Raw genomic sequence first — 25,194 nt, 5'->3', positions numbered from 1 at the left:
TAAATCCATTGCCTCAAGTCATATGGCTAGCTACTGTGCATATTCACCAGAACTGGAACCCAGCTTTTCCCACTTGCAATAGAACACTTACTCCATTTTGACAGGACTTTCAGAAAACCCAAGCAGACTCAAGCTCTGGACCAGGTTTCTATCTCAGCCCACGATGTTCTTGAAATATGTGATCTGAGATTTGAGGATCTTGGGCTATTTCTTAGGGTTTTATGGTCTCACAGTCTAGAGAGACTCTAAGATACTCCCTCCTTGAGCAAAGTCAAATCCCCAAGGACCTCACACTCAGCCTACTTTCTTCAGGGTTGAGCCAGGGCAGAGCTGACACAGCTGTAACATTCTGGAGCACACCCACGACTCTGGTTGAACCATGACAGAATGGGGTGGGAGAGTATACAAGATCAACCATTTGCCCAAGGGGCCATCTGTTGACACAGTTATAAACCCAGTAACAGTGCGAGCCAGTATCCTCTAAAACGTCTTCAAAATACGAGAATTTTGCTTTATCCTTAAGCGATTATTTTTCATTTTGCAGAAAAGTAAGGATTCATCATCTAGGACCGTGCCTTGAATCACAAATCAGCCCAGTGTGCATGTGGGTTTTTTCCAAGTGCGCGCAAGAGTGGAACATTTTGTTTTACGAGTGTGAAATGTTTAAAAAATAAATCTGCCAAGAGGCTTCCTCCGAATTGGTCCGGGACGAGCGAGGCAGGACAGGCTCTGACCTCCCGAGGGAGGGAAAGACAAGGCAAGTCCGAGCCAGGTAAACGCCCCTGGGTGAGGTCTGTGGAAGATAAAGTCAGGTCACAAGGATAGAGAGCTTTAAACATTTCGGCGCTCGACAGAGTCCGTTCCCTAATAAGTGAGAAAATGGAAATGTAGACGCACAAAAATTCCACGGCCTTTAGGCTCGTGGTGGGGGCAGGGAGCAAGGAAGAGGGGGACTGCTGCGGCCAGAGGTTAATCTGTCGCACGCAGCGAATCCAGGAAAGTTCACCCGACTTTGCTACCAACCTGCAACACTGGGCCCGGAGGTGAACTGGTTGGGAGCGAATTCAAAACTGGAAAATCCAGGCGGCCCCAAGAGACGACCCGCCCTCAGCCGGCTCGGCCCACTCCAGCAAGCTCCTCCGGGCGCCCGGCCTGGGGGAGAGGGCAGGGTCCCGCGCAGCGCCCCGCCCCGGCCGCCCGGCCCCGCCCCGTCCCGGGGGTGAGCGAGCCGTCCCCGCCCTCGCGCCGGAGCTGCGAGGCTGCGAGAGCTGCGCCGCAGTAGCCGCGTCTGCCACCGCGGGGCCGGCCGAGACTACCCAGCTGCCCCGAGCCGCGCCCGGAGCCCGGCCGTAGAGGCTGCAGCCGCAGCCGGGAGCTCGCAGCCCGCGCCTCGAGCCCGCCGCTGCCCTCAAAGGGCGCCCCAGGCCGCGCCATGGTGAAGGTGACGTTCAACTCGGCTCTGGCCCAGAAGGAGGCCAAGAAGGACGACCCCAAGAGCGGCGAGGAGGCGCTCATCATCCCCCCCGACGCGGTCGCGGTGGACTGCAAGGTCCGAGCCTGGGGAGGCCGGGGAAGTGGGGGGGTGCTGGGCCCGGCCCTGGAGAGCTGCACGGGCCGAGCGCCTTTGTGCACGCAGGTGGCGGGGCGCCGGGCAGGAGCCTCGGGGAGAGGGTCCACGGGCGAGCCGAGCGCTCCCCTTTCTTGAGGGGCGCAGCTCCTTCTTTGTAAGGAAGTGCGTGTGCAGGAAGCGGTGCCTAACCGCTTGGGAGGCCTGGAGAGTCGAGGGTTGGAGAATTGTGCCTAATTCCCTGTCGTTTGTACAGACTGGGAAATGTGCGTGGGGCCGGGACTTAGTTGGTTCAACCTGGGGACTGGCAGCGACAGGCAAAACAACCGAGTTTAGCACTTCCTTCCCAGTATAAATAATGTACCTAAAATGGCTGACATCATCACAAGCCCAAACCTCTGTTGTTTCCTACTTTCGTTTCTAGACTGAACTGCACTTGGACTAAGTCCAGCAACTGTAAACGTCTTAATTTTAAAAGCGTTTTTTTCTTTACCCCCTTTTTCCACGGCGCTTCAGTAGTGGGAGGTCAACTTCATCGTGGGGTCTGGAGAGGGGGCGAGGTGACAGTCTTCTTGGAGTAGGTTCTAGCTGTTTATTTTATAATTAAAACAAACATTCCTGGTAAAGATCAGTAATTACTATTTGATGTTAGTGTGAAACCAACAGTTGGCTTTTAAATTATATCAGAATCTTTGTGAGGACTCCTTATGGTAAGTGAAACTAAACATAAGAAATTTGCCCGAAGGTCTCTAATAAAATTCTTCATTTTACAATCCCTGTTTAACTCTAAGTAAAAATCATGAGTGGAGTTAACTTTTAGTGGCTTACAATAATATTCATTTAAATGTGAGTGTAATTGTCTCAGAAGTTAAAATAGAAAGCCCACAGCCTCTTCCTGGCAGATTTTCTTTGGGCTGCAAAAATTAGAAATTTTAACTGTAGAAGTTACGTTGCTTAGCTTATTTTTTCGTTAGCACTTTTCAGGAGTTATTATCAGTAGGGTAAATTTAGTTTTAACTTAAATCATTGTCAGGTATAAGTAATAAGAGTTTTTATATGGTATAATTAAAATTATTACAGAAAAGCAGACCACTAATAAACTGTAAAAGATTTGAGAATATAATGTTAATCCGGACATGTCTGTACTTATTTTCTGGAAATGTTCTAGTTAAAAACAAAAACGTCAGGGGTTGATATTTAAATGACTGCCTTGCCTTGAAATAGGAACAGTGAACTGATTCCCTAAAAGGATTAAAGGTTTTGGTTTTTGTATTTTCCTGAAGCTATTGCAAACAGCCTTGGTCTTAAAGAAAATGTTTGGAATGCACAGGCAAAAAATTCCAGTAGCAAATTATCTTAGCTCTTTGTTTATCTAACATTCATTGCACCTAAAATAGATTGATAGTCAAGTACCCAGTCACAATAGTCTCAAATGTTATTATATATAATAGCAATCTTAATGCTATTATATATATATATTTTTTAATTCTGTAAATAAACATAACTCCTCCCATTTAAAAAAAAGAGAGCATCAGATGATGTCACTTCAGACTGCTTTTCCACTGTATTGAAGGAGATTTGCAACTCTGGATAAACATCAGAATTAAATTTGCTGAGCACCTTTAAATCTGACTTTTGACATTTTTTTTTTGTCATTTCTGAAATAGTAACCCTGTTTTCATATTCTTAGAATTTCTCACAGGTTCACCATATTTAAATTTTGTGGTCATAGCTGCTGTAGAAAGTAACTATTCATAGCTCTGTGCTTTGTTTTGCATTTTTTATTTTCTCAGATCCCTATATACAAAGAGAAACACTACAGGGACTAAACACTGAGGGCCAGAGCCTGCCCCCTTTGTAACCACACAGCAGTCATGGATGAATTGGTAGATACAAAATGTCTAATTCTTTTTCCAGCTGTAAGATAAAAGGCTTCTTTTCTTCAGTGGGTGACAAAATATTTCTCTACGTTAAAAGTAGATTCTTATAATCATTTACTTAACGGGTAAAGGAAAACCTTACTTAATGACAGACATTTGTGAAAGAACTTCTGATCTCTTTATCTTAGAGCTTGGGCAGTGATTACATAATGTTCTCTGGCTCCTTAAGGGTGACTGGGTGGCAGCCACCTTGTCTGACTGCCTGGGCTGGGAACAGAATCAGTCTTAGTGTGTTTTGCCTAGGGCATTTCCTTTGCCTAGTTGGTTGAGAGGATCAAACTGGGCTGGTTAATGGTCCAGAACTCCTGAACAAGAATTTTTAATATCTTTAACCCTCCTAGACTACAATATCCCATAGACCAACGTTTTTCAAAATGTGCTCTTAAGGACCACCTGCTCTGGTGTCATCTGGAATTCTGGTGTTAAAATGCAGATCCTGCTATCTTATGCCATAAGAATTCTGATCACTCTAGTCAGCTGGCTTATATAACATGCATTCCAGTACTTTTACATTGCTTCTGTCTTGCTCTTTGCAGGGTGAGAAACCTCTCTGGAAGCAGTTCCATTGCCCTATGTTTTGATTTTGTCTTTTCAGCAGTGATTAATACCAACAACCATTTCCGTTGATTATATTATCTCAACTAGCTTGCTGTTTTTTCTTCTTTTCCTGCATTTTCACCTTCCTCTACCTGTCCCAGTAGGCACAAAGCTCTTAGAGATATAGAAACAGCAAAGTGTAGGGGATCTGTTCTGTATAATAAAAGTGAATTTGCAATCATATACATACTTTATATGATAGGCAGCATTCATTTGTTTATTTGTGTCCATAACTTTGAACCTTGGAAATTGCTGCATATTTGCAAATATCAAAGAAAATACCTAATGTACTGAATCAGAAGTCCCAGTTTTGTCATTACGTAACTGCTTGATCTTGGGCTTAAATTTTTAGTTTTCCTGTCTGTAAGATGAGAGGGTAAGACCAGATGGTCTGTAAGGAGTCTTCCAGTTTTAAAATTCTATGAAGATGCTAGGATTGCATAATTATATTTGGCAGGAATTAAATTATTTTAATCTTGAAAAATAATAACCATGTCCTCGCCCTAACCAGACTGTTCCCTTTCTTTCTTTCAATGTTTAACATGGTACATTTTACCTCATACTAAGTAGCAGTGGGTCGAAAAGAAAGGACATAGAGGTATTATGTAATACAGCAGATTTTCATTTTTGGTTATCTCACTGTAGAACAGTGAAGTTGTCAGCCACTCTTTTTGTTGCAATGCCTGCTTATGAAACCCCTTTCCCAATATCAGGCCACGAAAAAGCTTGTTTGCTTCACAGCTGTCTCCACAAGCTGTTTTTGCTAATAAATAGTGTTGCGTCCTTTCTACCCTACTTTGTAGATATTCGTAGAAGAAAGGAAACTGAAGTGTGTGTATGTGGAGCAAGATGGGAGTGTGAGAGAAAGTGAAGGACTAACCCAGTAAGTTCTGAGTTACCCATCACAAAATGACTATTTGGGCCCTAATTCTTTATACTTTCTGCTTTTTTCTATTTGCACAATCAGGACTGAAGGGTTTGGTATTATAATTTAGCTTTTTGTTTGTGATGGTGGTTTTTATTTTTTGCGCTTTTTGGCAGGGTGGGGAGGAGAGACATAAAGTACATGGCTGGATATTTACTGAAATGGGTTGATCTTTTGGCGAAGGGATCGGGAGTTTGTTTCTCTTTAACCAAAGTGCATCTCTTTACCTAGTTACATAATTTAGTGTTTGCAAACATTGGCCAGTTAAAGTTTTACAGTCATTACATTTTGGTTCTCCATGAGGATATTGATACCTGAAGTGAGAGTTTAGTGCTAGAAGGTAAACGAATTGCTTCTGTGCATCTCCAGTGCCTTGGCAAGACCTCTTGTGTACACATCCATGGTATATATCCCTGACAGGGCACTGCTGCTGGTAGGCAGGGTTGCATACTGTGCAATTAGAGGACAAGTTCAGAGGTCCTCCCAAGATTGTAGTCTTCTCAACTATACAGAAGCAAGTATATTGTACTTGGCATAATAATAAGCTTGTAAGACTTCATGGAATTTGACTTTGCAGTATATATAAGAGGTTTATGTGAATAAACACATTTATGGTACAGGCCTGTCTAATATGATTTTGAATTTAACTTATATGGTAAATTGCTAAAGCTTGACTTGTGTGTAAATGTATGTAGAAAAATGTATTAAGTAGTAATTATGGGACATTTTATTTCTCTTGGTTTTATCATACCACAACTTAAAAATCTGGAGTATCTGTTCAAAAGCTCCATTCTTTTTGTGAAAGGAAATACCACTTTGTGAATTCATCTTTTAACTCGAGCTTCTTGATTGCTTTGTATATCATCGTGTCAGTAAAGGAAGATCCAGAAAAAAAAATTGTGTCTTTCAAATAGGACATCAATGAATTTGTCCTCTTAAGCTTTTTGGCAAGTGTGGCACTTCTTATTAGAGCTTAAAGACTAAAGGAGAAGGAGTTAAGGACTTTCCCACCAGAGGACTTAAGGCTATAACTGCTACCTATTAAAAGATTTGACAATTCTGAATTTCTGAATGAAGTGATTTTTGTTTAAATGATGTAGAAAATAATAATACTGAAGCTGTGCTTTCTTTAAGCTTATGTTATGTGTAAAGATAGTTATTTCCTGGCTTTTTGATTTTTTTTGTATAAAACTTACCAATGAAAAGTCTTTTACAAGGTAGACAGCTGAAAGTTAAAAATTGGAAGTTAGATGTGACCCTGAGGACATTTAAAAAATGTCCATTGTGATTATCTTTTTTAATCAGTATTTATGGTACATGTTCTTAATAGCTCTAAGGAAATCTATAATATAATCAATCTCATTTTATGAGTGTTACCAACAATTGGATGAATAAAATTATTTTAAATAATTGCAGATTTTTTAAGCTCTTTAATTGATTAGAGTAAAATAAGAACTTTATGCAATATTTCTTTAATTGTACCATTTGGGGAAAAATCAAGAAAAAATGAACATAGACTTTTTATTCTTAAATGGAAAAATTTGAATCTCGAGTTGCAGAAATGAGAAAATTACCCTTGTTTTTATGATAGAGAGATATTCTAATTTTTCACTTAATGTTTTCTTTTAATGCTGATAAGTTTCTAGCAGTAATTTCATGACTTAGAACTAATACAAATATTCCAGGAGAGAAATTAATGTTGAAATAAAGTTTGCACAGTTTATAAATACCACTTTGAAGTGAAATATCCTGGGAATTTATTTGGGAAAGTGATACTCAGTATGGTGAAAATTTGAAATATTTGCATAAACCTTTTTTGGCATAGTTGAATTGTATTCTTTAAGAAACAAGTTTTAGTAGATTTTTGTACATATTTGAATGTCTAACTTTTAATACCAGAACTGTTTTTAAAAATCAAATTGGTTTTCAGATTGAGCTAAGGATAAAGCTTGTTTTAAATTATTTGCTCTGCTTATATGTGATTATAATATTTAAAATATTCTATATAAAAAGCAAAAAGTTGCTCTGTTAATTTAAGTCACTTAGATCACTGCAACATCCAAAAGAAGACCCATTTTTATGCTGGGAAAATGGTTTTGAGAGCCAGTCTATCTAGGACTGCATTATCAGTTTCTAATCTTTTTATAACTTTCTCCTTCAATTCTTTTTTAATTTGCTTTTATTTCAGTACTAGGATGTAAAATTTCCCAAGCCCATCGGTTTTACCTAGGACAGTGGTAGATATGTTAAGCAGAGATGGCAAACTCAGTGCCTCCTGGGCCCAAGCAAATGACTTAGCGAAGCTGGGCTTTTTGCATATTAAACAAGTTAGAATATTCTTAGTTTTCATTTTTTAAAAAATGGGTCCAATTTTTAAAACCAGGCTAGCAGTCAGGATTTTTATTTGGATTCAGACAAGAATGTAAGCCCAAAACACTAAAGGCCTGACATGGGCCACTGTTTTACAGTCTCCTTTGAAGTGCAGAGCAGGTCTGGCAAATTATGGCCCAGGGGTTCAAATATGGCCTGCTGCCTGTTTTTCTATGGCTCCTGAGGTGAGAATGATTTTACATTTTTAAATGGTTGGGGAAGAAATCAAAAGACTATTTCTCCTTTTTTTCTAGTACCCACGCTTAATAGAATCCAGGGAGGGTTGCAGTTCTGGAAGCAATACTGCCTAGTGATTGAGAACTCAGGCTATGTAGTTACACTTTAGTGTTTAAATCTTGCTTCTACCGCTGAAGTTATTTCAACTCTTTGTGTCTCAGTATCTCCATCAGCAAAATGGGTAATGTAATAATCTATAACAAAATAAGCACAATGCTCAGAATGGAGTTAAGAACCAATAGATATTAGCTGTTGTTATTACCAGAGTTCCACTTTTTTCCCTCATTATCCTGGTGTTGGAACATTACCTCTTGTGTTGTTATTACTGTTCAGCCCTACCTCACATGTCAATTACATGATAATATTGTTGGTACTTTTTTCTCACAAGGTATTTTGGTAAAGATTCATTCCTGAAACATAAAAACACCCTTAAGGATTCAGTAGCTGTATCCATTTTCATTTAAAAATGTATATTTCTCTATTATGTAAAAAGTGTTAATAGAATTTTTAAAATTTAATTTTGTGTTTTACCAAAGTAATAACTTAATTTTAAAATGCAAGTAGTCCTGCCCTATCTTAGAGGGGGCACATTTCTAAAAAATTGTAGTATCGTTGTACACAGTAAAATGCACAGATCCTGAGTGTATAGTTAGATAAATTTAAATGTATGCACCTGAACTCTAATACCCAATCAAGGTAGAATATTGCCATCAACTCAGAAAGTTATCTCATGTCCTTTTTACAGTTTGTCCTCCTCTGTCCTTAGAGGCAACCACTAATCTAATTTCTGCCCCCATAGATTAATTGGAGGCAGTCATGTTCATTCGTAGCTTCTTCTGGTCTTTTATTACCAGGGTGACCACTAGACTCTACTCTGCCTTTATGCAAATTAGAAAAAGGTGCCCTCTCTGGTGTTTTGGAGAGTACAGCGTGGTCTGGATTCAAGCCCCATGGATCCCCTTGGCCTGGCATCCCTGTGCTGGAAACAACCTGCCCACCATACATGGTGATCTCAACTCCACATTGCTCTGTATCAGTGGTTCTTAAACAGTTTGATCTCAAAACCCCTTTATACTCTGAAAAATTGTTCAGGATCTCAAAGAGCTTTTGCTTTATATCTATGATAGATAGATATCATTGGTATTAGAAATTAAAACAAAGTATTTATTTAAAATGGCCACGATGAATCTGTAATGTATTAACATAATATTTTTATGAATAATATAATTTTCCAAACAACCAAAAAGTTTAAGAAGACTGAGAGTAACATTATTTACATTTTTGCAGTGTTCTTTACTGAATAGCTTAATAGAAGTTAGTTTCTGCATTCAGTCTGTTGTGATATCACACGTTTAGCTTCTGGAAGACTGCACTCTGTACTAGTGAGAGAATGAAAGTGAAAAAAACATTAGTTTTGTTATGAAAACAGTTTGACCTTATGGACCCTCTGAAGGGGTGTTCCTGAACCACATTTAGAGAACTTCTACTCTAAATATTCGCTTATACTGCTGTTTTGTGGTTTGTTTTTCTGTGTCTTATTTTTTGCAGTTCTAGATATTACCTATTGGTAATATCCAAATGGAAGGTGAATGAATATTTAGCTTTTTCTATATGTTTACACTCCACATACATGATCTGTTCTTCTGGTATAGTTATAGCAATTTCTGATTACATTTATATTCAGTGCTTTTATTGTAAGTACACAAACATTATTTACATCTGAGTAATGTGGTATACTTTTATTTTACTTCCTTTCTTGTATAAAAACTTCATTTTTCTTGGATTTGATCATGCCTCTTGGGGCAGGAGGGAAGGTTGTTTTTAATTTTAATTTTAGGATTTATTACTAATTTATCCTCAGACTCTGGACAGCAGTATATTAATTTCCTTTCTGTGTCTTCATACTCACCAGGTAACTTACCAACTTTCATGTTTTTCTTGGTGATTTCCCACCTTTTGTTCTTCAGCCTTCCAGTCCAGACTGGTGGCACTCTAGGCATGTTGCTGCCCGGATGTCCAGAGAGTCACGGTCGTCCTGGAATTGCCTTTGCCTCCGTCCCGTGTCAGAGCTGCAGTTTTATGAATCTGAAGAAAAAATGTCTTGAGATAAATTTTTTTTAAAACCTTGCATGTCTGAGAATAGTATATCTTCATACTTAATTGATATGGATAATTAATCTTGGTATAAAATTTTAGGTTAGCATTAATTTTCTCTCAGCATTTTGATGGCATTGCTCCATTATCTTCTAATCTGATGCCGTTCTGATTCCTGGTTTTTTGTGTATGATTTGTTTTTTCGTCCTCTAGACAAAGAGATTTTCTCCTATGCCTTAGTATTTCTTAATGCTTTCAGCTTTCAAAATATTTATTGACTTGACTTCTCTGCCGTCATTCATTTCCATTCTCTGTGGGTTAAGGTTTGTTTATCACTTTACTGTCATTTTATTGAGCTTTCAGAAGGAAGTAAAGATAAACTTTTGACTGGAAATCAATACTAGGACTTCACCTCAGCTATCTTGATAGCTTCTTAAAGATTTATTACAGTATTTTCTTTTACATTAAAAGTTGACTTAATGATAATTAATAATGGATAATAATGGAAACCATCTGAGTTATTATGAGCACTAATTTAAGATCAGACAGGATGGCCTAGAAAGATAGATGAGGCATCCTCTGGTCTCCTTCTCCGTCTTGAGTTCCAAGACTGTGTCTCCTTCGTGACTAACTTAGAGACAGCTCACTCCAACTTTGTGGTTTTACTTTGTGGCTTTATTACTACTTAGGTTTCATTTTTGTAATTAATATTTTGCCTTTTTCCTTTATTTTGAAATGCTTATATCCGGGTGTACCTGAGTTATTTTCCTTTATTGTTTGTGTTTCATCTCTATATGATTTTAATACTTTTTGCTACTATCCTTTGTAATTTGATGACCAGTAGAGGAAAGTCCTATGCTGTCAATGTATTGAAAGTAACAATACTACCGTTGTAGTAATTAACTACTCATGTAGTGCTCATGAGTGTGGCTCAATTCAACTAAACCTATTACAGTAGCAGAATTCTGTAGAAACTCAGGCTAGGTAGTTTCTGGTTAAATGAGTGTTAATCCAAGTATGACATTGTGTCACTTCATTTATTACCAGAGTTAATTTGCCTAAGCTGTTTAGTCAGATGGTTGACCAAATAGCTCCCATGTTCTTCCTCCCTTAAGATGCACATGGAGTCAGATGATATTCAGGCCTTATTACACAAATAATTTTACTTTTCTGGGCCTCATTATAATTATCTGTAAAATATGTTAGACTAAGTGGCCTTTTATAGGAGGTCTTTTCTTTCTGAGCACCGTACTGATCACATACATAGCCAGACACTGTACCAGGAATTTATAAATTACTAAGCACCCCAACTTACAAGAAGCACATACTGTAGCTAGGAAAGACAAGCCAATTATGTAAACCAAATTAATCATAACCTACTTAAATGTCTATATCTGCTTTCATAAGAAAATCATGCGCCTGAACAAGAGCAGGAGAGTGGTAGAGTGGCGGAGCATGCTCAGATGTTACCGCCGACTATGTGCTATACAGTACAGCATTTGGTGCTAGGCAGTGGAGCTCATAGGGTCAGAGCCTTCACTGTAGAGAGACAAATAGTCCTGATCTCAAGAACTGGAATTATTTTTTCTAGTAGTCATTTTGTTTAACTTTCAAAATTTTGAACTTGGATATGGAAGTTATTTGTAACTATTCCCATGTAAGTTATTTTATACTTTCAGAAGAATGTACTTATAATTTTCTTAACAAAAGTTCTGCATTTAAGTAGAATTACCAACATTTGAATATGAATGTATAATAATTATCTTGTTGAATGATACCAAAATCCAACATTTATATAAAATTGAGTCCAGAATGGTTTGCTTCTTTTTCTCTAATCATGACACTTAATTTTGTATTGAATTATATATAAGAGTAGAGCAGTCGTAGCATGCTTAAAATTTTTAGGAAGACAGCTGATACTCTTGTTGGGAACAGTATGAACTCATGACTCAGCCAGTAGTAGAAGAAATACAACTTCACCAATTTATCCTTGGTAAATGCTTTTATTAACAATAAATAACATTTGTATATAATGCTATTTATAAACATCTGCCTGTTTGTGTTAGTCTAGGCTTGCTTTTTGCTTTTAACTCAGTGTCTTTTAACTGACCATGTAGAAAAAAACAGAATGGAGATTGTTAAGTTATTCATATAGTAATATTCTACTTTGCACTAGATATTTTGCTTGTCCCTGATGATACAAGTGATTGAGTATGAGTCAGCCCTAAATGCATTTACAGCCTGCCTGATCTTTTTTTTTTTTTTAGTTCTGACCTATTTTTCTTTAATCTAGGCCTGTGCTAATTTTATATGATGCCACTTTCATAGATTTCTCATAATAGTTACATTGTTATACAATGGCTTTAAATTTTTAATTTCTTTTTCTTCCTGTATTACTCTTTATATATTGTAGGATTTAACAAAAAAGTATGTTAATGATAAATCTGTTTTGTAGACATTGTAATTTGAGATTAAGTTCTTTTTTAAACCTTCCGCTATTCCAAATACAGAATAAAATAATAAGTTTATTAATCATAACATGTTGGTATAATTTCTGGTTTTGACTTTAAATACTAATTTAACTTAACTAAATGAAATCCAATGTTGACAGAAGGTCACAGGCCTTTGTGAAATATAGTGTGGTACCTACAAGTATAAAAAGTTTGGATTTCTGTTTCTGTCTATGTAATGCCAGTCTCTTGGAAAACTTCCTTTTTATGTGTCAAACATGACATTTCTTGTGTGGACTCTGTCACCACAGTTAAGACAGTAGCAATCTTAATTGAAAAGGCAAATTAGGAAGCAAAATTCAGGTACTGATTTAAGTGAATAAGAGAAAATGCAAACAAATATTTGATATCTTTATAGATTGTAAACACTCAGCCAGAGATTTTGTATTTTACGTATAGCAGATATATTTGGTAATCAATGCTATTAATAATAAACAGGTCACTAGATCCATTCTACTCTTTTTTTGATGTTTCCATACTGGGGAAAGAAACCCAATATAGAAGCCAGGTGAACAGAACATGTACCAGTCTCTAAAACCCAGAACTCAAACCCTTTTTATGAGGAGGTAGTCTAGATTGATTGTTTTATATAATTAGGTTCTCAAAAGGAAGCATACCCAGTCGTAGCTGGAAATGAGATCAGAACCAAGTGACATTACAGAAAAGAGCTTGATATGCTTGGCTTTCAAGTAGGGGAAAAAAATGATGAGAAAGTTCTTTAAAAATGGCAAATCACTAAATTTCTTAAATGTCAGCAGCTAATTCTCTATTCTGGAAAACATTATACAGGCCAAGCAACACAGCTGGCCTGAGCACCCCCATATTTACCTATATTACACCAGCATGTTTTGGAATGTACATGTTTCTAAGTAACTAAATCTACTTCTGAAGGCTCAGTAAACTCATGATATTCTGAGTTAAATAAATTATATTGGTTCTTTTCCATATTTCTTTTTTTTGGGGGGTGGGTACATTTATTTATTTTATTAATTTGTTTATTTGAGACAAGAGTCTTGCTCTGTCGCCAGGGCTAGAGTGCAATGGCATCATTGTAGCTCATTGCAACCTCAAACTCTTGGGCTCAAGCGATCCTCCCTTCCAGAGTGCTAGGATTACAGGTGTGAGCCACCATGCCTGGCCGATTTTTCTATTTTTTTGTAGAGATGGAGGTCTCATTCTTACTGAGACTGGTCTCAAACTCCTGGCTTCAAGCAATCCTCCTTCCTTGGACTCCTAGAGTGCTAGGATTCCCAGCCTGTGCTATAATTGTTAAACCTAAGAGATATTTTTCTCTTTAGTATCCTGGTTCCTAAAGTATTGTTGTTACATTTGTTATGATAATGTAAAATAGTATATCTGAAAGTTTTGAAAAAATGTTTCTTAAAAGCGTCAGTCATCCTATGAAGAATGTTCAAATAGAAGTGCCTATGGATGTGAAGTGACTTACTAGTTTGAGAACAGAATAAAAATTATATGAAAAAAACCCCATGCATTTTTTTTTTTTTTTTGAGACAGAGTCTCGCTCTGTTGCCCTGGCTAGAGTGCCGCGGTGTCAGCCTAGCTCACAGCAACCTCAAACTCCTGGGCTCAAGTAATCCTTCTGCCTCAGCCTCCCGAGTATCTGGGACTACAGGCATGCACCACCATGCCTGGCTAATTTTTTCTGTATATATTTTTGTTGTCCAGATAATTTCTGTCTATTTTTAGTAGGGACGGGGTCTCGCTCTTGCTCAGGCTGGTCTCGAACTCCTGACCTTGAGCGATCCTCCCGCCTCGGCCTCCCAGAGTGCTAGGATTATAGGCGTGAGCCACCACGCCCGGCCCCCATACATTTTAAGTTTATAATTGAAGCACATTTACTGAAACCTCTTAGGCAGCTGATTGAGGTGACCTAATTTTTAACTAATTGAAGTACCAGAACAGAATTTACCCTCCATTTTGCTTAAGATATTACATAATTGGTTAAGTAATTTTACTTTATCATCTGATGCTAAGATTTATTTGAACCAGAAATCAGTACTTCGCTAGAGTGAGAGTGTGTTTGAAAGCCGTGTCTCTGTGTACGTACTGTTGAGATGTGGTTATAGGCCAGCATGTGCTTCAGTGTCTTCATTTATAAACTGGGCTAAAATCTTGAGGTTTAGGAAGATTAATGAGATGATAATGGTACAGCACCTGCGGGAGTTCTGTTATCTTATAAGCACAATTCAAGGTGCACCAGTTTTATTACAGTACAAGGGGAGGAAATGTCTCAGTAAGTTGTTTTAAATTAGGCCAGATAAAGCTATATACCCCAGAGTAGAAGCTCTTATTTTTTTTATTTTCTTTAATTATAAAATATCTCAAGCATATAAAAATGCAGAGAACCTATAATATATTTTATGTTTTTAAAGTCTTAAATATCAGGTACTTACGTATACCGAAACATACAGTTGTATATCTTGTGTACCTTTCCTTTTTGGGGAGTCAGCAATTATGTTTCTTAGACTGGTCTAAAAATCAACAGTGCTAGTTGATTGTTTTAATAGAATTGTAGTAGTATACAAATCTGTATTCTCTTGATGGACATTTAGGTTATTTCCAATTTGTTGTTATTGACAATGCAGTGAACATTATTGGATATACTTCTTTATGCACATGTACAAAAATTTATCTAGAGTTATATACCTGGGATTGGAATTGCTGGGTCTTAAGATAATATGGATGTTTAGTTTTATTAGATACTACCAAGTTGTTCTCCAAAGCAATTGTACCAACTTCTGTCAGCTGCATCAAGGTTCTCAAGTTCCCTTTGTTCCACACTTTCTCCAACACTTGCTGGTATAAGACATTCTTTTATTGTCTGGTATATATAGTTATTCAGTTGATTACTTTCCTACCTTCCATATTGAAATATAATTTATATTCAATAAAACTCACCCATTTTGTATATGCAATTTGATTGACTTTATGGCAATTATTAAATATATGAAGTCGTGTATCACCTTGACAATCAAGGTATGAAACAGTTCCATCACCCTAAAAGTTTCCTCACACCTCTTTGTCATCAATCTTTCCTTCCCCAACCTCTGCCCATGGCAGTCACTAAGCTGCTTTTTGTCATTATAGTTTTGCCTTTTCTAGAATTTCATAAAAATGGAATCATACAGTAAGTAGTCTTTTGTATTGGACTTGTTTCACTTAGCATGTTTTTGAGATTCAGCTTTGCTTGTATGTGTTATTTTGTTCCTTGTTATTGCTAACTATAATATTTTATGGCATGAATATACCATAGTTTATCCATTTATCAGTTGATGGCTTTTTGAGTTGTTTCTAGTTTGGGGCAATTATATGAATAATGATGCTATGAATATTCCTGTATAAATCTTTGACTCAGTTGGTTTTTGATTATTGCTTTTTAGCAATCTTACTGAACTCGAATTAGTTTGAATAATTTGACTTAATTTTCTGTATAGATCATTTAAAAATAGTAACAGTTTTGTTTACTTTTTTCTAATCTTCATACCTAATCATGTTCTTGTCATTTGTATATTGGCTGGGATCTCTAGTACAATGTTGAGTGAAACAATCAATCAGTATTAGTAGGCATCCCTGTATTCCCGACTTCAGAGAGTATAAGTGTAATGTTTCACAATTAAGTATCAGGTTTGCTATAGGGTTTTGATCATTAGCCTTACGGATGCTAAAGAATTTCACCCCCTGCTATTTAGCAAAGAGATTTTATTGTGAATGGAAGTTGAATTTTGTCAAATTCATTTTCTGTGTATTTTGAGATGGTCATGGGGTTTTTCTTTTTAAATCTTACATATGTGGCTTTTTAAAGTAAGGCATATTACTCTTTTCAGTGTTAAAATGTAATCATTTTAAAAACACCTTCAGTAAATCTCTTAGATTAAAAACTTTTAAATCTTGAATGTACTTTAATTTCTTTTCTATGACTCAGATTGTATTATGGGACATCATTTATCTGTCATACATAATGTTAATTCTTGACTGTAAATTGCTCAAATTATGAGCCATGTATTAATCATATTTGAGTTTCCCACAGGATCTAGTGCAGTACATTGCAAATAATAAGCTTGAACTCTGGGCCATTGTTCTTTGCTAAATAGCTGCAGTTTGTTTTGTGTCATAAATTATATTTCTTCTCCCCTTCCTCCATTATGCTGGCTGCTAATGTAACTTTTGTGAATCATAAACCATTGAATAGTCGAGCTTTTCTTTTTTAATATCTAAGTTTCATTCACTCATCAAATATTTGAGTGCCAACTAAGTGCCAAACTAGGCTTGGAACCACCAGTAATGAAAAATGAATATGAGTGGATACTCACAAGAACCTTACAGCCTAGTAGAGAGAGATAAGATACATATGTGACTTGTTCTAATGCAAGTTAGAAAGTGATCACTAGGAATTTAGGGAGAAAGTAGACAGACTTCAAAGACTTGATAGCTCTTTTATAAAATAGGTGACTGTGGTGCATGGACTTAGAGCTTTTACCTTGGCTATTCAGAGACTTATTTCCTGATTCTTAAGCCACGTTTCTCCTTGTTGAGGCGCTGAATAAGTGACCTGTGGAGAGGTGAAGTATTTATAAGTTAAATTCTTCAAGAAATTCAATTTTTTCTCTTTTATTGTAATAGTCCTGAGGAGTGATTTTTAAATGAACATGAAAATCAAACTCTGCAGCATGATTTACAAAGGCGCTTTGGGATCTGCCTCCATCGCTTCTCCATCCTCATCTCTCGCACCCCTCCTCGCCACACTGGGCACTCCAGCCATCCCGCATGTGGCCCTTGGAAATGCCATGCATTCTGGCTCCATGGTTTTATGCATTCTTTGTCTTACATATAATTTTCTTTAACTCTGTAGTCTGCCTGGGTAATGAGTATTTGTGCTTTAACATTCCACTTGAGTGATTTTCTCCTGGGAAGTCTTCCTCAGACTCATCTCCTTTTATGTGCTCTCTGTGCATTTTTCTTTTAGAGCCCATATCATATTTATGTTCTCTTTGTATATTCATCTGCTTTCCAGACTGATCCAACCAGTCTCTTTCTTGGCGGAGGATATATTTTCAGGACCTAACACAGTGCTTGGCACATAGTTAGATGTTTATAATTTATTCTCAAAGTGATTGCTGAATAGTTAAAAATAATATGTCAAAAGTCCCGGAAGCTTGTTATTAATTTGGCAGTTGGGGCTGTGTATTCTTTTACAGGTGTCTGCCTATGCTCTTTGGCTATTCATTTATGTACTGTTGGAAAAGAGAGCCTGCCAAGCAGGGTGGGTGTGTGCGCGCATTTAGCTGTTTCAGCAGCTGATACCAAATGTTGGAAATGACTACTTCCATCTGTCATTTTCATCCCTCCTACCCTCCCTCCACCCTAAAATTATGTTAGGAAAATTTCTTATCTCCTTAGATATTTATGTCAGACAAGGGCTCAAGTAAAAGGTGTATATTTTATCATTCAAGTTTCATAATACCCTATGACTCCATGGAATTCTTGTACTTTCTTTTCACAGATGGGATATCTTACACGGCTTGATAAATTCTTCCAGGCTTTTTCTCATTACATATTACTTCCTTGCAGTGCACTCATCTTACACAATATATTGACAGGTACTACAGCAACGTGCAGTGCTCTCACAGTGTTTGATCTGATCCTTAGGTAAAATAGTTATTTATTGTTCAGTGTTAAATTCCATGTTTAAAACCCCAACCTAGGAGCACACTATCTAGTGTCATATTGTTCTTGGTTGCTTTGACATCTGGGATTGGACTTTTCCCAATGGTATCAAGTTAAAATGCCTCATCTTAGAATTGAAAACATAAAACCTTAGCTTTCATTGCTAACTAAATTATTGCTTCAACCATATCCACGCTCTTAGTCTAAGACTTACCCTGTTTTTGTGCGTCATTTATACAGTTTTCCTTCCTAACTTTATTTATATCCTATTATACATGTTTAGGTCAAGTGTACTTTCTCCCTTAAGCTACTGCATATTGGGTTTTCCATGTAAAAATAGAATCATGTATTTAAGAGGCTATACTTGCATACTGTGAACACCTTTTATTATAATGGTTTCAAGCCAATTGAAGCCTTCCCTTTGATGTCTGTACTATTTCTTGAGCCACTAGTTGTATAGTCACCTTTGTTTTCTTAGCCCTTCGCAAGTGAACTTGGGTACAGATCAGAGATTAGCTATAACTCCATAGTAACAGAGTACAGTGATGGAGTAGAAGGGCACAGGGAGGGAATTATGAAAGTCATGACCTCAAATGATGTTCTGGGGCTAAATTATTTTTCGAAGTGGGTCAAAATTAAAATTCTGTAACAACTGTATGCTAGTTTTATGTTTCTTGACCTTATAAGTAAGTTTTTATAGAAATTATGGAGTCTGCCATTGCTCAAGACATGGTTAGCAGGTGGACTGTTTAGAGTTAGAAGTAGGCAGAACTTTGCTTAGGGACCAGTGTCCCAGCCTAAGAGCCACTGTGATGAGTCCCGGTGCCACCACTTAATCGTTCTGGGTTCATTTTGATCAGACAAAACTCCTTTAGTCTTTATGTCTTCATTCATTAAAATCATAATCCGTAAGGTTTTTCTGATTCTGAGCTTTCTGTGATTCTGCCTGGAGATACGATATTGACTATCTGTTTTTTTCATATTTTAGGACCCAGATGATGTGGTACCAGTTGGCCAAAGAAGAGCCTGGTGTTGGTGCATGTGCTTTGGACTAGCATTTATGCTTGCGGGTGTCATTCTAGGAGGAGCATACCTGTACAAATATTTTGCACTTCAGGTAAGTGGAAAATTCATTTTCGTCTTTGATTTTTTTTTTATTTTTATTTTTTTGCTTTTCTTTCATGTATATTACAAAATTGTTCCTAATTTGCTCTAAGTTTGCACTTTAGCCACAGTGGTGGTCCTATTTTAAAGCTGTGTTTAAATCTCTCCATCATGTGTTTGCCTGCCCATCAGGCAAGCAGTCACTAAAAGGAGAGTATCATTGTTTTGAAATGCATCAGCCACAAATGTTGCCATGTTGCCAGGCTATAACTTGATGGCCAGTTTGAACTCTCCCCCGTGATAGCCTTTTGCTCTTAGGCCCAAAGTACACTGTCACCATGTCTCTTTCTTTACCTCTTTCCCAGTCATTGGTTTCTCTAAAGAACTAGGTGACATCAGCGTTGATGTTGAAGTTAATGTAGGATGAAAGTTGTTTATAATTTCAGAGTGCTTAATAGTAATGCTAGTGGGTTAAGACGTAGATTTTTCTTCTGATAATTATGATTTATGATCTGTTTTGTGGTGTATTTCTCTTGGCAATAATTCAGTAGGTTTATTTTTTTTTCCTTAAGGAATTTTGAGAGGAAATTGCTTTAAAGCTTTTATGACTACTTCAAGTGTTTCAACATTTCAAAATTTGGAGAAATAGTTGATAACTAGACTTATTAAAATAATTTAAATGACAGGTTTTGGAACATTCTGCCAGGGATGTATAAATTTCATGTTCATTTTATATATTCAAGGTAATGCCACGTTGGTAGACATTACTAAAATATTAATCATCTTTTTAAATACTGTTTTTTATGAGAAATATTTATGATATAGAAAAAATTACTTGAATTTCATTGTCCAGAGATAACATTTGGTGCCTTAACGGTTTGTTGTATACCCCTAATCTTTATTATGTGTATATAAACACCCTTTTTTTTTTTACAAAAATGAGACAATTAAGATTTCCTGTAATCTGATATTTTCCACTTAATTGGATATAGTTTAAGGAGAAATCAGAACTACCTGTATGCATGTAGAAATTTCAGAAAAATTATCCCTTTTTTGGATAGTAAGAGAAGAATAATTTAATTAGTGGACCATATCAAAAGTTTTTAAAGTATATTCTTTCAGAAAAATATTATTAGCTTCTGAACATACTCTTTTATTAAAGAAGAAAATCATGCCTGCAGGTAGAAGTAGGCCTGTGTGTTTCTTCATATTTACTTGTCACCGGATGGATAATTGCTTTTATTTTCTATTTTTATCTACCACAAAAAGTAAAAGGGAAATCAGCTGCTTTTCTCCTTCTACAGCTGATTTTTAACAATACTTCACAACCTGATCTTAAAGAATGTGTTAAATCTGTAATTAAACTGTCTGACTTGTCATCTAAAAGTAAGAGTTTGCAAGCAGAATGCTATTTAGAAAGAGGTGGCAGCTTAAGTAATGCTTACATTTAAAAACCCGTCTCATGCTGAATTGCTGAAATGAGTGTTTAAACTCTCTATAGCCGGATGACGTGTACTACTGTGGAATAAAGTACATCAAAGATGATGTCATCTTAAATGAGCCTTCTGCAGATGCCCCAGCTGCGCGCTACCAGACAATTGAAGAAAATATTAAGATCTTTGAAGAGGATGAGGTTGAATTCATCAGCGTGCCTGTCCCAGAGTTTGCGGATAGTGATCCTGCCAACATTGTTCATGACTTTAACAAGGTGAGCCAAGTGTCCAGAAATTGTTAAAAAGAATGCAAGTTCTTTAATTTATGCTTTTTGTAGTTTTAATTTCAGTATCTGCTAACTTATTCTATTTAGAGTTTAGTTTTTATTTTAAAAACTGGACTTGGGTTTCTCTGCCCTACAAGACCAACTGTCAACATTTGGTGTGCTCCGCTTTTCTGAAGCAGACCCCTAGTTACCTGGCCTTCTCTCGTCTTGTTATGCTTTCTTCCCCTGCCTTGTTTATTACTCTTAAAGCCCACCTCATGACTATTCCTCCTTTGCTGGCGAATTACTATTATTTCATACATGCTCCCATGTTTTCTTAGATGAGAGGTAATTTGTGTTCCCATTTTTTGGTAGCATATTCAGAAATTAATAATTTCATTAATCTGTTTTTAAATTCTCATTCTACATTTCCCTCCAGCTTTTGAACATTCTTATGCTGTACAGAAAAGTTGAATTGAACACTCAGAATCTTCCAGCAGGTTCTAAAATTTTGCTGTATTTCCTTCATCCTTTTGTCTCATTTGACACTAACTCCTAAATACTTAAGCTGTTATCTCTTAAGAATGAGGATATTCTCCCACAGCATCTTTATCACATTTAACAAAATTAACATGATAATAAAAGGCTGTATGGAAAGTATCCAGCCATTGTTAATATAATTTTTCTTATTACATGGCTGGATACTTTCCAGACAGGCATCGTATAGTACAGTAGTCTCCCCCTTATTTGCTGGGGAAACATTCCAAGACACCCATTGGATACCTGAAACCACAGATAGTACTGAACCTGTGTACAACCCTATAAATACTGTCTTTTTCTGTACATACATATTTATAAATTTAATTTATAAATTAGACAAAGGAAGAGATTAACAATAATAAAATAGAACAATTATCACAATATGTTGTAGTGAAAGTTGGGTGAATGTGGTCTCTCAAAATATCTTATTGTACTGAACCCACCTGTTTCTGACAGACTGCAGGTGACTGAAACCCTGAAAGCGAAACTGTAGATAAAAGGGAAAGTACCGTATTATTTAATGCCTAGTTTATATTTCAGTGTCCCCAGTAATTTTTGTTCCGAGAATTTTTTGTTTTGTCCAATCAGGATTTAGAGATTCCGAAGTTCCCATGTTACTTGTGGTTTTTATGTTTCTATAAGCTTGCCATTTGGAACACTCAAACATATTACTAAAGTTAGTTTTGCAAACATTTCATGCCCAATGAATGTTTATAAACCAGTTTGAAAAATTGCTTTTTATATTCAAGATAATAAACTTTATCCAAAACAAATAGTAAATAATGGCTAACACTTTCTGAGCTCTTAGAAATCTGAGTGCTAACATAGTTTGGTTTAACTCAATCCTCAAAACTATCCTGTGTGGCAGTCTTTCTCAACCAGCGTTTCTCATCTGAACCATAGAACTTAAAAGCATTTAAGCGACTATTTTTCCAATTCTCTAAGAATGATAGTTGTACTCTGGATGCATAGGAGAAAAGTTAATCTTTACATACAATGGGTAGATGGCTTAGAGGGTATTTGGGCTTATAAGTGAGGGAACTATAATAAATCTCTTAATCAGATCATAGACATTTGCAGTTAATTTTAATAGGTACTGTTATTACTTATAGAAACAAACCTCTGGTAAACATTTTGTTTACAAGTAGCAATAATTTTTTCTCTCCCATTCTTACTTCTATCCCTATCCAACCACATTTTGGATTTGTTGAAATGCAAATGATTTACGCACATGATTTACACATTGTAGAGCCAACCCATTTAAATAGTACACATTATTATTAAAAATCTAATTGCTGCCTGTCTTACAAATATTAATCTAACTAAAATTTATCTTTTTATTCCCAGAAACTCACAGCATATTTAGATCTTAATCTGGATAAGTGCTATGTGATCCCTCTGAACACTTCCATTGTTATGCCACCCAGAAACCTGTTGGAGTTACTTATTAACATCAAGGTATAAAAATGTTTAATATTTTTGATTAATGATACTGTTATAGTGTCTTGGAATTCCCTGTTGAGACACTGGCCCTATGGGAGCCCATTTTACCAGAATGTAGCTGAGAATTTTACAAAGAGAGGAGCTAAGACTAATGGTTTTTGGTTTTTTTCTTCTTTTCTTTTTTAATGTTTTATATTTTGAAATTAAAATATAATTTTTAAATTATTTTTATGTCTTCCTAAAAAGCCAGGGAGTAAATTTTAACTAATTACTTAATTCTGATGCCAAAGACAACATGTAAACAAATAGGCATTACAGGATTCTAATAAAACTCTATTTATAAAAACAGATAGTAGGTAGTTGTTTTGTCACCCCCTGTTAATAATATGATCTCTAAGAATTTTGTCTGTTTTTGTAGTCTGCTCAATGTATGTTCTGAGACACTCATGTAATAATATTCTTTTCTGAATGTAGGCTGGAACCTATTTGCCTCAGTCATATCTGATTCATGAGCACATGGTTATTACTGATCGCATTGAAAATGTCGATCACCTGGGTTTCTTTATTTATCGACTGTGCCATGATAAGGAAACTTACAAACTCCAACGCAAAGAAACTGTTAAAGGTAATACTTTTTTAATGATAAAATGTGGGCAGAAAAGTTCATTATGTTAAATTAAATTTAGATGAAGCCTAGTCATTGTTACTACTATGCTTTCCATGAGTGGGAAAATAAAATTATATTGTATCGCTACATAATATTCCCAGATTTCTGTAGAATCAATCATCTTAATTCTAAATCCACTCTTTTCAGATGGATAGAAAAGGTCAATGTGAAATGTCATTGTATTGAAATGCTGGTGCCTTACTTTCCAAATAGTCACTCACCCTGCCCAACTTCCCATCCTCTGCCTCTGGTTCAGCCACATGAAAGGGTTCTTCCTATCCAGAGGGTCTCTTGAGACTTGTTTTGAGCTGTATTGTCAGGGATCTGGATTCTAAGCAGGCTGTTTGCCTTTTGGGTCACATTGAGGATAATCGCAGTCAGGTTAGTTAGAAAGGAATTTGGGTGAGCAATTAAGAGCATTGACATAACTGATGTTGTAGCTTTGCCAAATCACTTAACCTTTTTTTTCTCACCTGAAAAATAAGGATAATGGTATCTCCCCATTTCCTTTTAAGATCCTTATAAAAATAAACTGAAAGTGCATGCAGCAGCTGCAGAAAGTAAGAAGTGTTATTCAAATGCACTATGATGTGATTTCTTTGGAATTGTGTCACCCAGTAAAAGTGCTTTCCTAGCTTTTTCTTAGCATTTTTAATAATACTGTTTTCTCACCTCAGGCTGAGGAGTCATTACTTGATTCCTTACAGTTTAAAATTCTCTTGATTCATAATATTTTTTAAAAGTCAGGACTGTATACAATGAAATTTACCCTTAGTGTGCAGTTCTGAGTTTCCACAGAGACACACATGGTCATGCAAACACCACCAGAGTCAAGGTACAGAACATTTTCAATACCTTCAAGTTCATAAATTGGTAAGCCATTTGTATGGCGTAATTATTGTTGCTGTGATCTAAGATACTCAGTTCAGAAAAGGGAGAAAAATTATTTTCTTCAGTGTAAACAAATCCAAACTATAGAAGTTTATGAAATACAGAGTGAAATACTTCTATATATCTGTATGATAACTATGAAATTTATGTAAATATTTATTACTAAAAAACCAAAACTTAAAAAACTTTTTCCTCCCAAACAGGTATTCAGAAACGTGAAGCCAGCAATTGCATCACAATTCGGCATTTTGAAAACAAATTTGCCGTGGAAACTTTAATTTGTTCTTGAATAGTCAAGGAAAATTCCATGGAGAAAAATTTAATACCACAGCATAACCCCACCCTTTGTATTTTGTGCTGTGATTATTTTTTAAAATCTTTCATGTAAGTAGCAAACAGGGCTTCACTCTCTTTTCATCTCACTAATTCAATTAAAACCATTACCTTAAAAAGAAACTTTTCTTCTTTCCAAGTGTGGTGTCTTTTATGTTTGAATTAGTAAGTGTATGAAGTCATTGCTAATAGTACACTTCACCATAGATCTTAGGTGTTAAGAAGAATTAAAATTTCTTTAAATCATTTATCTGGATTTTTATGTTTTAATTATGCATTATCAAGAGGAGGGATTATCTAAAGAATAATCATATATATGCATACGTAAAAATGGACCACAGTGACTTATTAGTAGTTGTTAGTTGCCCTGCTACATAGTTGGTTAGAGCATATGAGCACACATTTTAATTTTCCTCTAATTAAAATGTGCAGTATTTTCAGTGTCATATTTAACTATTTAGAGTATGATTTCCACCTTTATGTTTTAATATCCTAGGCATCTGCTGTAATAATATTTTAGAAAATGTTTGGAATTTAAGAAATAACTTGTGTTACTAATTTGTATAACCCATATCTGTGCAATGGAATATAA

General features: G+C 36.1%; 1 protein-coding gene across 1 annotated transcript; it reads left to right on the top strand.

Annotated features, from left to right (window-relative positions):
* Positions 1 to 1,228: 1,228 nt before the first annotated feature.
* Positions 1,229 to 25,194, top strand: ITM2B (integral membrane protein 2B). The gene is made up of 6 exons (XM_069467293.1): positions 1,229 to 1,549; positions 18,914 to 19,042; positions 20,531 to 20,737; positions 22,616 to 22,726; positions 23,186 to 23,336; positions 24,473 to 25,194. The coding sequence occupies exons 1-6, from the start codon at positions 1,433 to 1,435 to the stop codon at positions 24,556 to 24,558; spliced, it is 801 nt and encodes a 266-aa protein (XP_069323394.1). The 5' UTR covers positions 1,229 to 1,432; the 3' UTR covers positions 24,559 to 25,194.

This window comes from Eulemur rufifrons, chromosome 4 (genome assembly GCF_041146395.1).
Source record: "Eulemur rufifrons isolate Redbay chromosome 4, OSU_ERuf_1, whole genome shotgun sequence".
NCBI lineage: Eukaryota > Metazoa > Chordata > Mammalia > Primates > Lemuridae > Eulemur > Eulemur rufifrons.
This window is presented reverse-complemented; position numbering and strand designations above follow the sequence as displayed.

Excerpts from the sequence above, each read along its gene's own strand:
- ITM2B (XM_069467293.1), top strand. The coding sequence starts at position 1,433 with ATGGTGAAGGTGACGTTCAACTCGGCTCTGGCCCAGAAGGAGGCCAAG. Across the intron at positions 22,727-23,185 it reads AGTTACTTATTAACATCAAG|GCTGGAACCTATTTGCCTCA; the intron begins GTATAAAAATGT and ends TTCTGAATGTAG. Across the intron at positions 23,337-24,472 it reads ACGCAAAGAAACTGTTAAAG|GTATTCAGAAACGTGAAGCC; the intron begins GTAATACTTTTT and ends CCTCCCAAACAG.